The 13,030-nt window shown below is 41.8% G+C and overlaps 1 protein-coding gene across 2 annotated transcripts in view; it reads left to right on the forward strand.

Moving 5' to 3' along the window:
* The first annotated feature begins 95 nt into the window (after window positions 1-95).
* The window catches only part of ptk2ba (protein tyrosine kinase 2 beta, a), a 20,567-nt gene continuing 7,632 nt past the window's right edge, over window positions 96-13,030 (forward strand). For both annotated transcript variants that reach the window (XM_031580209.2, XM_031580211.2), the window contains exons 1-20: window positions 96-211; window positions 2,657-2,891; window positions 3,111-3,289; window positions 3,749-3,836; window positions 4,242-4,321; window positions 4,554-4,616; window positions 4,781-4,835; window positions 5,102-5,242; window positions 5,829-5,903; window positions 6,444-6,545; window positions 6,692-6,809; window positions 9,177-9,216; window positions 9,365-9,402; window positions 10,038-10,082; window positions 10,266-10,363; window positions 10,758-10,839; window positions 10,980-11,080; window positions 12,135-12,250; window positions 12,706-12,806; window positions 12,940-13,029. In XM_031580209.2, the coding sequence (XP_031436069.1) occupies window positions 2,694-2,891; window positions 3,111-3,289; window positions 3,749-3,836; window positions 4,242-4,321; window positions 4,554-4,616; window positions 4,781-4,835; window positions 5,102-5,242; window positions 5,829-5,903; window positions 6,444-6,545; window positions 6,692-6,809; window positions 9,177-9,216; window positions 9,365-9,402; window positions 10,038-10,082; window positions 10,266-10,363; window positions 10,758-10,839; window positions 10,980-11,080; window positions 12,135-12,250; window positions 12,706-12,806; window positions 12,940-13,029 (1,810 nt within the window). In that variant the 5' untranslated portion in view covers window positions 96-211; window positions 2,657-2,693. The remainder of the gene's footprint in view (window positions 212-2,656; window positions 2,892-3,110; window positions 3,290-3,748; window positions 3,837-4,241; window positions 4,322-4,553; window positions 4,617-4,780; window positions 4,836-5,101; window positions 5,243-5,828; window positions 5,904-6,443; window positions 6,546-6,691; window positions 6,810-9,176; window positions 9,217-9,364; window positions 9,403-10,037; window positions 10,083-10,265; window positions 10,364-10,757; window positions 10,840-10,979; window positions 11,081-12,134; window positions 12,251-12,705; window positions 12,807-12,939; window position 13,030) is intronic.

Raw genomic sequence — 13,030 nt, forward strand, 5'->3', positions numbered from 1 at the left:
TGGGTGGCAGATAGCCGAAAATGATCGCGCCCTTGTCAAATATCCTGCACTTGACGCAACTCACTTGAGAAATAAGGAAGTGACAAGTTATGGGTGTGGCCAGAGTTTTTAGGTCTTAGCTGTCCGCAGTTGTTCTTCTATGGGACAGGATCTTAAAACCGTTTAGTGTACCGTGAAGAAGAGGCTGCCTAGAGGAGGTCCTTTCCATCAGGTTAGTGTCATTTTGAAATGTCCTAAATTTTCTACGATGACGGAGCTTTAGTGGTGTGTCACCAGAAGTTGCTACTTATATCGCCACTGTTGGATTTAATGAAGGAAGTTGATGATGGAGTGGGAGAGAAAGGTTGGCTTAATCGGTTAACTAAGGACATTTGGGCATGCCTCGGTGACTCTGATCGAAACTGCTTGAAAGAGCTAGGGCGAGTGCTCAGCAGGTGCCGCCTCGCATATGTTACATTGTGTGTCCAGAATTGTAATTCTTATCTAAGAACCTCTGTTATAACGGTATATTGTTTGTCAAGTTAGATATGTGATTATCACGAAAGAGTGAGGAGCATGTTATGCTTTTTGTAGGCATTTATGGGATTGATGAGTTCACAGTCATGCACGTATTAAGATGTTATTGTCACTGGAGCTGTGTCAGTATTTTGTTTAGGGGAGAAATCACATTCAAGGCATTTTAAAGGGAGAACAATTTGTGAAGTCTTCCCTCTGGCAAGTTTGTACAGGTATTACAGAGGATCAAGAGTTGCCAACCAGGAAAAGTCTCAACATATGCAACATAGCTGCTTAGCAAAACACTAAATAATCACCCATTGCCTAATTCAGTAGTTTCCTGTGTTTGTCGCGGCCTGCCAGCGTGTAGCCATGCTCAGATGTGAGCTGTACCACATGGGCTGGTGTGATAGCTGGGGCAGGTTTATAGGTGTGACAGCAGGAACACACATTCCATCGCCTCGGGCCGTGGCGTTCGCACACTCACTGGGCACCTCTCCCCTCCCGCTTCCTGCGAGAGATGGAGACGCTCACCGCATGAGATGCACTAGGCAAGGCAGCGGAGGAACCTGTCACGTTCGTTCTTCCTGCTGTTGCAACACTGCACGTATACCTCACCATCTTATCAAGGCCCAATCAGCTTGATGCTTTGGTTAGAGCCAGTACAATAATAACAGACCTTTAATCTGTACATGGGCCAACCACAAAACCATGTAGGAAAAGCTGAGGCCACTTTTCTTCACACTGATGCTGCTCTCTTTAATCCTGTTAGCTTTCAGAAAACAATCTAGACGCCTTTCTTGGATGGCATGTCAACTTGCGTTCTTATGAATGTACGTTGTGCCTGGCATGAAGCTTGTTTGGGCAGACATACTGTTCTGGGTACTGCTCAGAGCAGTTTACAATAATGTGGGATTAGTGTGTATGCAATGTATGCAACCCCTTTGACAGCTCAGATGATGTTTGTGATTTTGCTACAGGAAGCTGAACATGTATTGACAGCCATGTTGGCTTTTGTCTCAGCTAAACATCACTGTTCCAGTTTAGGATCAATGGTCTGAAATGGAGAAAAAAAATGCCCACACTGTCTCTGAAGAACATAAAGACATGCCCACTGTTGTGTTATAGTTGGTCCTATACTTTTACTGTTGGTGTATAGTCTGAGGTTATGAGATTTAGTTATATTGACATGCAGTCACTGGCTAGAGAGAATGAGTCACAACTATAACTACAGTGTTGCTGTTTTATAAAAATAAAAATGCTGAAGTGTCAATGCCAGTATAGCTAGATATCTCGACACTATTGGAGTCACATTTTACACCTGTAAGCTTCATGTTTGTGTTTGTTTGTTTGTTTGTTTATTTGGCAGCGTTGCATGACCTTTAAGTGGCAATAGGGAAGTGGCATTAAGCTTCAGCTGAGTGGTCCATACCGTTTTCTATCTGAAATAGTTGTTTCAGCGGCTGACTTCCTATTTTACCTCAACTGAAAGAACTTCTATTTCTGTTCCTCTCTCTCTCTCTCTGTCTTTCTAGTGTATTCTTATCGCTTCATTCTTTCCCCTTCAGTAGCTGTAGTAGGAAGGATTTCCTATGTGTATTCCTATTTGCAGCATATTGTTAGCCTGATCACAGGGATCCTTGAAGGCGAAAATATCTGTGCTCTGTGTTTTCGTCCTGACTCCAGGCTGGTTCATTGTGTTCCAGATAAGACCCCCTGGTCACATCTACCAACACTAGACCTAACATAGGAGACAATAGGGAATGTTTCCACTCAAACACGTGCGCTGACTTGCGTTGTGTCTGTCTCTAGTCCTTGTGCCTTTGGGCGGGTTTGGCATTGGCGTTACGCACATTTGGCTCTTGCTTTATTTTTTAACTACTTTCTTTATGACTAACGTCTTATCTCTTATCTCGCTCTTTCAACTGTAGTTGAATGTTTTGGGATATTGCAAGAAGCTTTAAAAAAAAAAACTCACCTCGAGGTGTCAAGCCACCAAAACGACACCTCAAGGTGCCAAGCCATCATTTCACAAAAACATCAGTTCATGCCAACTGGAGTCATGGGTCTTTTCTATGTGTGCTAAAATATTAAACCATAATTGTTACATCATATTTCTTCTTCTTCTTTCTCTTCTTCTTTCTCTTATTCTCTGAATCAGAGATGAGGCAACCTATGGTGTGACGTTGAGCACAGAGATGGCGGGGGACACCAGTACGTTGTCCTGGAAACTGCCGAGCCCCCCCTGTCTGCAGGGAGACTCAGGGGCCCCTGATCTTGGGGTTGCAAGTGATGAGCGGCCCACCAAGATCCTGAAGGTGTGCTTCACCAGCAACAGCTCAAACCCAGGCAAGAACTTCAAACTGGTCAAGTGTGACAGCACCTGGGAGATCAGGGTGAGATGCTGAGGCAATGACTTTGCTTCCTTTCACTTCCTTTCCTCATTTCTATTATCATTATTATTGAGTCACTACTCTAGAAAAAAGCCTAGATCAAACCCACTTTTAATTTGAATTTATGTCAATTCACTGTAGTGGCATGGGGATGTATTTTATCTCCTTATTGATTTGCTGTTTTAATCACTAAAATTGAGTGCTGTTCTTCATACCCCATAGGCCATCATCCAGTCTATCCTGGACAGTGGTCGGCTTGGGCCAAACATCCAGTACCCACAATGCTTTGGGCTCCAGCTGAAGCACCTCAAATCCCACGAGGTGCACTGGCTCCACCCATTGATGACTGTGGGGGAGGTGGAGCAGAAGTATGAGCAGCAGCATGTGGAGGCAGAGTGGAGGTGAGAATTCTGGCTAGTCGGAGCACATTCTGAGTAATCTTATTGGTCTAAGTCACTCCACAAACACGGCATGTTGGGAGCTGACAATTCCTCCATAGGATGTTTGAACGTATATGATGTGAAAACAGTTTCCCTGTGGTCTTTCAGAAGTATTTAGTTATACTCTTTGACCAGTATAATAGGCATTGTATCTTAAAATATCCCATACGTAAGTGAACAATGCTCTCTGTCATCAAAGGAGACATCATGAGCTTTAGAGGTACTGAAGAAGGCCTGTCTAAATCTGTCTGGGTTTCCCCTTATCAGCTGTTTACATTGTCCACTAGTACACCCACCCACCCTCCCCCCCCCACCCCCCCAGACCACATTAATTTATCCTTCACATCAGTTATTTCCCTTGAAAGAGATAAATTCACTGATTTTTGTATTTGTGAGTTCTTGCTCTATCATCACCTGCAGATATGACCTGAGGATCCGCTACATCCCCAAGGACTTCTTGGAGAAGTTTAAAGGAGATGAAACTACTCTGCTTTATTTCTACCAGCAGGTAAACGTGTGTGTGTCTGCATGTGTGTGTCTGTCTCTCTGTGTCAGTGTGTGGGTGTGTTTCATGTGCGTGTTCTGCCTGTGTATTTCTGTGAATTTTTGAGAGTGTGATAGTCAAAGCTGTGAATGTAGTTTCCTGTTAGAGGAAGCTAGGACTCCTTCAAACTGATTAGACGTTGAAATACTACTATATAACATGACCATGAAGTGAAATAAAATTAAATAAATAAATAGATAATAATGGATAAATGGATACCAACTAAAATCAAGTAAATATTACCACTCAATTCATAAGAGCAATCTCCCATTGTTTTGTATGGTGTAAACAGAAGCCACAGTAAGTGTGGCTCTCCCTGCCAGTGTTAGTTGTTGTGCTAATGTGCGATGACTGTGATGTCATCCTCAGGTGCGCTCTGACTACATGCAGCACTACGCCTCCAAAGTGAGTGATGGTATGGCCCTACAGCTGGGCTGCTTGGAGATACGGTAGGTTTCATTTGGTGAAACTGCATTAGTATAGTAAACATTCCAGTGGTTTAATGGTGATAATGGTCTTGATTCGAGTATTGTGTTGTGATGACATTTATGTTCGTTGTTTAGCTCTTTTTCGGTGTAGTCGTTTTCACGTCCTAACTTGCTACCTAACAGATTTAGTCATGTGTAACTTTGACCTTGACATGATGTGGTGATGTGTGCTTCCCTTTCGATATCCTAACAGGAGGTTTTGCAAAGACATGACTGCCAACGGTCTGGAGAAGAAATCGAATTATGAGCAGCTTGAGTGAGTATTTAGAGGACGTGTGTGCCTGCATGTGCTGTGTGTGTGTTTGAGCATGCACTGGAGAGTATGGCCATGGTTCGGAGCCATTGTAAGGCAGGTGTACGGTGGGGAATGTGTGTGTCTGGGGAAACAAACAGGATTACCTCATCACTGTTTCTCTGCAGGAAAGATGTGGGCCTCCACCTTTTTTTCCACGAAGAGCTCATCGACAGTATGAAGGTGAAGTAATAATACTGTAAATATGTTTCACATTTTTTTTTATATTTGTGAGGCCTATGAATATTAAGTCCCATTAGCCTACTCATCCAACTTATTTATACTTAATAATGTATTGATAATCGATTTATTATAATTCTATAAAATAAATAACAGTATAGTTTAAATCGATTGAATAACAGCGTGCAACATGTTTTAATGTAACTGATATCTGTATGATTCTAAACAGCTCTTTTGATAATGCTTGTATGTGTCTGTATCTGACGTAGGCCAAGCAGCTAAGGAAGATGATTCAGCAGACCTTCCTGCAGTACGCCACTCTGAAGGAGATGGACTGCATCATGAAGTTCTTCCAGACACTCGCTGTCTTCAACAGCTGTGACGAGGAGGTCTTCGCCTGTGAACTTGTGGTGAGAAAGAGGACTCTTCCATTTTAAGATGACTGGTTCCTTTATCCATTTTCAGCTTTCCTTATAAGCTAGGTATTTCTCCAGTGAATTCAAGCAGGGAGGCGTTTTGTGTGGTTGGCTGTATGAAGCATGACATGTTATTAGCTATATATATATATATATAGACAGAGAGAGCGAGAGAAAGAGAAAGAAGGAGAACAACATTGATGACAGACATGTCTTATGAACTTTCCAATATTTTCCGATAGGAATTTCAGTGGAATGTAGCTGAAAGACAAATGCAGATAAATGGTTAGATCATGAAGGCTGCAGCATCAAATAATTTTTCTGGGGAAGTGTGAAAGTGAAAGCAAATGGCTAAGATGCTTAAACGAAACGACCATCTTAACATCAACTTGAGTGGTATTTGTTGATTTTTGTTGCTGCTAGTACATAGAGTGGTATATAGTGGTAATATCTTTTTTTAAGAAACAGCAAAGAAGTCTAATGCAATGCAATCAAAAAATGCATTTGACGCCAAAAAGCTCCAAATTTTCAGATCTAATGGAATGAGTCTAATTTGAATGTTCTGGTTTTGCCTTCACAGCAAGGCTGGAGTTTGGCTGTCGATTTGGTCATCAGTCCCAGAGGCATCTGCCAGCGCACAGACAAGAACTCCACGGTGAGAGCTGCATGCTATACCAAAAATATATCAACCATCACATCTACAATAGCTATACAATAGTTATAATATCTATAATATCTGCTTACATCTACAATATGTCCTACACAGACTGTTCACTCTGAGATATGATACTAGTTTATTGCTGTCTGCCCTTACATAGACATTACCACTGCTTTTGTAAACCCCTGCATACATTCCTCATGTACTGTGACATCCTACACTTTGTGTCATAGTGCAAAGATTATGTCAGTATAATAAAGGGAATATCACAAAGATAAAATTAGATAGCAGTAATGGTACAAAACAAACAATGGTATGCATGTGCAACTTTGGATATTTGAACAATGCAAGGTTAATAGGGCAGTATTAACTGAATAATAAATACAATGGATGGCTGAATCCGTTGTTGTAACATCTTGTCCTGGGCAACATTGGCTAGTGTGTTTTGAACAGGTATGAAATAAAGTGTGAAAAGGGAACGCACTGTAAGCATGCAAGCACTGCTATCCCAATGGCGTTGTTTCCTTTGGTTTTCAGCCCGTCTGCCTTGCGACCTTCGACAAGGTGAACAGTGTGAGATGCTCTCAGAAGGACGGTGAAAAAGCACATTTATCTTTAGAAATACAAGGGGCCAAACAGGTAATCGCTAACACTCTGATCTGTGTTTAGTAATATCCTGTTACGCAGACTTATTTCATGCACTGTGTACGCACAACATAATTGTGTGCTGCTACTGCTGTACGGAGGTCCATTACTCACTTGACTTTTCCATGTCTCTCGCTCAGCCTTTGACTGTAAATACAGTCACTCTCTCCATAGCTGAGAACATGGCCGACCTCATAGATGGCTACTACCGACTGGAGAAAGGCAATGACGCATCAGTAATTGCCAGGCCTAACAAAGGTATTGGGAATGTCACTGTCAAAGTTGTGTTTTTCAATATGAACTACTTGAACAGCAGTTATTTTCTGTGTGGAGTTATCTGACTAAAATCTATTATTGTTTCAATGAGAGGTTTTAACACAGACTGCTCTCATGGCAGTTACAGTGATAAGGTCCTGTGGTTATGTTTGTATCGTGAGAACAGTCTTATCTCTCTCTTGTATGCTGATGGCCTGTTTTGTATCCAGCCATGATGGTTGTGGATGTGACCCACCGTTCTGACTTTTTCTTTAATCTTGGTATCAATTACTTCATTTTATTTTTGTCTGATTTCTACCAAAAACAAAACAATTAATATAGAGGTCATAAAAATTTAAAGATCATAAAGTATCATGTTTGGGATTTTGTTCTTACATTTTTTCTCAGTCGCTTTGGTGCATTTCTCAGATCAGACTTAGAATTCTCAAAACTACTTGTTCAGCCTCCACATCATCTAGCCACTGGTGCACATGATAACAGCAATTTTGTTTAAAAAAACTGCAAAAGCTCTGGTACATTCATGCAAGTGCTAATGAATTGCATGTGTCATATTGATGAAAATGTATTATGTATTATTCTCTGTTGAATAGTCACATCCCCCAAAATATTTAGGTATGTATTCCTTGTGTAAGTCATGACATGCAAAATGGTTAAACCATTTATCATTGTTTGTCAAGCATATATTTAATCAGTCAGTGGCACTTTTGATAAATTACTTGTCTGTAGATGATGAGGCTTGATTGAACGTGTCCAAATGCAGGAAGTGTGTCTAAAATGTCAGGGGTCAGTGAGTCAGGAAATATACAGTAACAGTATGGGCCACTATGAGGGATATATACAGTAACAGTATGGGTCACTATGAGGGATATATACAGTAACAGTATGGGCCACTATGAGGGATATATACAGTAACAGTATGGGCCACTATGAGGGATATATACAGTAACAGTATGGGCCACTATGAGGGATATATACAGTAACAGTATGGGCCACTATGAGGGAAATATACAGTAACAGTATGGGCCACTATGAGGGATATATACAGTAACAGTATGGGCCACTATGAGGGATATATACAGTAACAGTATGGGCCACTATGTCACCAAACAAAGTGTTCAGTCATATTTCCACCATTCACCAAAATCTTACCCTCCATGGAATCATCTACATTTACATTTACATTTACATTTAGTCATTTGGCAGACGCTTTTGTCCAAATACTACTTTACATAAGAATTAGAAAAACGACCTAGAAAGGAAAAAGAAGTGCAGGAATGTAACTGCTGAAGTGCAAGTTAAGCGCTAGTCAAGGTGCCAGTTAGGAAGGGAGGTGCTCTCTGAAGAGTTGGGTCTTCAAAAGCTTCTTGAAGGTAGAGAGGGACGCCCCTGCTCTGGTAGTACTAGGCAGTCCGTTCCATCAACGTGGAACTACAAATGAGAATAGTCTGGATTGCCGTGTTTGCGCAGACGGCAGTGCCAAACGACGCTCACTAGACGAGCGCAGCGTCCTGGGTGTAACATTTGCCCTTACAAGAGCATTTAGGTAGGTGGAAGCAGGACCAGCAAGCACTCTGTATGCAAGCATAAGTGACTTGAACTTAATGCGAGCAGCTACCGGCAGCCAGTGGAGCTCAATGAGTAGCGGGTTCCGGATCATCTGTAGTGGTTTCACCACGCAAGCCGGCAGGCCAAATGTACACCAAACACAGTGCTGTGCAGTCGTTTGGGTCAATGAAAGCCTTTGACACACAAACACCTTCAGGAAATGGTTTTGTGGCCTCAAATGCAGTGGTTCTTTTCTGAATGTGGCTATGATCATGAGTCTTGTGATAGTATAGTGTAAAACTGCAAAGTATATAAAGACTGGTAAATAAGGGCACTGTCCTTTTTTTCTCAGGTGATTTTCTACATCCTTCTACTACATTTTTACACTATAGACCATTTGGAAACTTGATGTGTTGAAATTAGTGACATGCAATTAGTGACATTCAACTTATACAAAAAACTCAGTTAGACAATAAATGGAACATTTGGAAATCTTCCTGGGTTCACTGTTTCATTGACAGCATGACCAAGCGTGTTGACTGTCTTGACAATGGCACTGACATGTCACTGACACATATATTTCATTTTGAGACATAAACTAAGGATTTTCAGCAAGTTAAAGGCTTTTGCAGGTAATACATTGCATGGTGCTGTTTGCACAATTTGTTCAGAGAAATGCACTTGAAAATGTTATGGATGATTCGAGAATCATCCAAAGCAACTGAACTATTATGATAAAGTCTTTACTTTAAGTCAAATTCCATCTTATGGTCTTGCGTTTTGACTGAGCTTTTTATTAACCAGGTCGAGAGAAACAAATATCCCTACCTCCAATTCCAGACAAGTGAGTTAATACTCTTCATTGTGTCTCTGCTCTTCATTGGTCCTCTCCCTGTAGCTTCCTGTTTGTTGATTTATTGAGTTTTTCCTCCTGTCTTGATACAATGCTTGGTTTTGAGTTTTGATTTTGTTTTTGTTTTCTTTATGAGCAGAGGCGGCGTAAGCAAGCGCATCAGCACTGAGAGAGTAGGTATGTGAGGTCCTCCCTGCTTGGATACTCAAACAGACATGAATGTGTGTGAACGTGTGAGAGAGTAGATGAGTGAGTGAGTGAGTGAGTGAGTGAGATAGTGAGTAAATGATAGAGGAGCGTGAGATAGTGAAATAGTGAGTGAGTGAGTGAGTGAGTGATATCTCCATGAGAGAGTGAGTGAGTGAGATAGTGAGAGAGTGAGTGAGTGAGTGAGATAGTGAGTGAGATAGTGAGTGAGTGAGATAGTGAGTGAGTGAGTAAGTGAGTGAGAAAGTGAGTGAGTGAGATAGTGAGTGAGTGAGTGAGTGAGTGAGTGAGCGAGTGAGTGAGTGAGTGAGGAATTAAGCCAATTAGGTGTGTTAGTGAGTGAGTGAGTGAGTGAGTGAGTGAATGAGTGAGTGAGCGAGTGAGTGAGGAATTAAGCAAATGAAGGTGTATTAGTGAGTGAGTGAGTGCGTGAATGAGTGAGTGAGTGAGTGAATGAGTGAGTGAACGAGTGAGTGAGGAATTAAGCAAATGAAGGAGTGTGAGTGAGTGAGTGGGGTGAATGAGTGAGTGAGTGAGTGAGTGAATGAGCAAGCGAGTGAGTGAGGGAGTGTGAATGATACTGACCTTTCTACTCTCTGTACCAGGGTCAGACATATACGCAGAAATCCCAGAGCAGAATGCTGTGCAGAGTAAGTGCTTTTAACTGATAGAGCACATTCTAATTGGACAATCAGCATTGTGTTATTATAAAACATGATATTTATTTGTATGAGTGCAACAATATGCTTATTTCTGTGTTGCTAAGCGATAACAGTGAAATAAAAAGGTGAACACTTAGAATTGAAAGTGACAAACCCTTTGTCCTTCTCCAGCTGTGAAGTATGGCCTGGCGAGGGACGATATTGTCCTGGGTCGCATCCTCGGCGAAGGCTTCTTTGGGGAAGTTAATGAAGGCTGCTACAAAAGTCGGGCAAGTCAGCTAAATCATCATTTCTCTCTGTGTAGCAAATCAGGTTTTTGTTCTGGTAGTGAAGAGTGGTTATATGGGGCTAAACTAGAATGAAATATTACATTTTTGTTCACCACATTTGTCTTTGGCTCTTTTTATGTTCATACCAAAAACAAGTTTTATTTATAAAGCTGTGGTTTAAAAACAGGTAAATGTCATGTCAAGAGAAAACCTAATTCATGTCTAGAATTAGTTTCCAGTTGTTGCCATAGCCCCATGCATCTAAACATAATCTGTGATGACTTTTTCTACATGGTGGGAATGATGAGCTCCACCCTGCTATCTGGCTGTATTCCGCGTGTTAGGTCTGTACAGATACGTGCTCTGACATGATGTGTGACACGTCTCTCCCTAGACTGGTGAGAACATCAGTGTGGCTGTGAAGACGTGCAAGGACTGCGCTCCCGATGTAAAGGAGAAGTTTATGAGTGAAGCAGGTGATAATATCATTCATAGAGAAAAGACCACTATCTAGCATCTAGCACTAGCATCACTTCCCCATGTTAACAGCATAGGACGGAACCAGCATATTTTGTGTTGGGTTAAGGATAGTCATGTCTGTCATCTTTGTGTGCAGTAATCATGAAGAACCTGGATCATCCCCATATTGTGAGACTTATCGGGATTATTGAGGAAGACCCGGTGTGGATCGTCATGGAGCTTTACCAGTATGGAGAGGTGAGGAGCTGTTGGAGACCATCTTAGATCTCTCTTAGACTGTGTGTTAGACGAAGCTAACAGGGTGTATCCTGCATTGTATAACTGTCAAGTCAAGTCAAGTCAAGTCAAATGTATTTATAAAGCACAATTAAAAACAACTCACGTTGACCAAAGTGCTGTACAATTAAATCACAATAAAATATCAAAACAAATAGAAAACAGAAACAAAACAATTAGATCACAAAAAAAATCTAATAGAAAAACAGAAACAAAACACTCAACTAAGCATCTATATACACAGAAAGCAAATATACAAATGATCAACTCAAATCAGGAGGATCCAAATGCTAAAGAATAAAAGTAGGTTTTGAGCCTGGACTTGAAGGAGTCAATAGAGGGGGCTGATCTTATAAAGAGGGGGATGCTGTTCCATAGTCTAGGGGCTGAAAACAGCAAAAGCGCGGTCACCCCTGGATTTAAGCTTAGATTGGGGGACTGCCAGGAGCCCTAAGTTAGACGACCTGAGGGGCCTGGTGGTGGAATAAGGGGTTAAGAGGTCTGCGATATAAGAAGGGGCCTGCCCATTCAGGGCTTTAAAAACAAACATGAGCACCCTAAAATCAACCCTGAACCGCACTGGAAGCCAGTGGAGAGAGGCCAGGATAGGGCTAATATGGTCTCTTTTCCAGGTACCGGTCAGGAGCCTTGCAGCGGCATTTTGGACTAGTTGTAGGCGGGACAGGGACGAGTGGCTAATTCCAGTATACAAGGAATTGCAGTAGTCTAGCCGGGAGGATATGAAGGTGTGGATGACCTTCTCAAGATCTTTGGGTGACAGGAAAGACTTGATTTTGGCAATGGTGCGAAGTTGATAGAAGCTGGCTTTAACTACTGCATCAACCTGTTTATCAGCAAAACTGTGACTGTCTATGATTCTGGCTGTTTACCAGTATGGAGAGGTGAGGAGCTGTTGGAGACCATCTTAGATCTCTTATAGATTGTGTATTAGACGAAGCTAACAGGGTGTATCCTGCAATGTATAACTGTGACTGTCTATGATTCTTTCCATCAGCTTGGAAATTACCTGATAGAGAACCAGCGCACCCTGACCAACGTCACCCTGCTCCTCTACTGTCTCCAGATCAGTAAAGCTCTGGCCTACTTAGAGGGGGTTAACATGGTGCACAGGTAAGAACCCCCCCCCCCCCCACACACACACACACACACACACACTCTTTTATCATAAAAATACGTAAAAGGTACAAATATAAAAAAGTCAAACTCATAAGTGCCTCACAGACCTCTTAATGCAGGACACGTGTATGATTCTAAGACCCAGCTTACACTCATCAGTCTGCTTTACCTGCTGGTCTCTGTGGTGGGTGTAATGGAAATCTATTAAAAGAATCATCTAGCACGGTTGGCCGCAGTGACACACCATATGAAATCTATGGGGTTAAAGTGAAGGGTGAGATGTGCTGATCCGACAGTAGCAAGTGATATATCAGTGTTAACCAAATACAAACCAGCAACTCACAGCTTGTTATGGAAGCATACACAATCTTGGTCAACTAGCAGAAATATGGAATTATGCCTTTCACTGATTGACAGTTTGTCATTTGCTTTCCTTCTCTGTAATGTAGAGACATTGCTGTGAGGAATATACTGGTGGCGAAGGCTGACTGTGTGAAGCTGGGAGACTTCGGCTTGTCAAGATACATAGACGAGGAGGAGTATTACAAAGGTAGCTATAAAACACGAAACATCTCTCCTGTCTTAAGGACAATCATGGAACAACGCCTCAGTTTATTCCTGTCAAAGTTGACAAAAGTAATCATCACTAATTAATACCCAGTCCCTGTCTTTCCTCCTGATAGCCTCCATCAGTCGACTGCCCATTAAATGGATGGCACCAGAATCCATCAACTTCAGACGGTTTACAACAGCAAGTGATGTGTGGATGTTTGG

Source organism: Clupea harengus, chromosome 14, assembly GCF_900700415.2.
Source record: "Clupea harengus chromosome 14, Ch_v2.0.2, whole genome shotgun sequence".
NCBI classification, from domain to species: Eukaryota; Metazoa; Chordata; class Actinopteri; order Clupeiformes; family Clupeidae; genus Clupea; species Clupea harengus.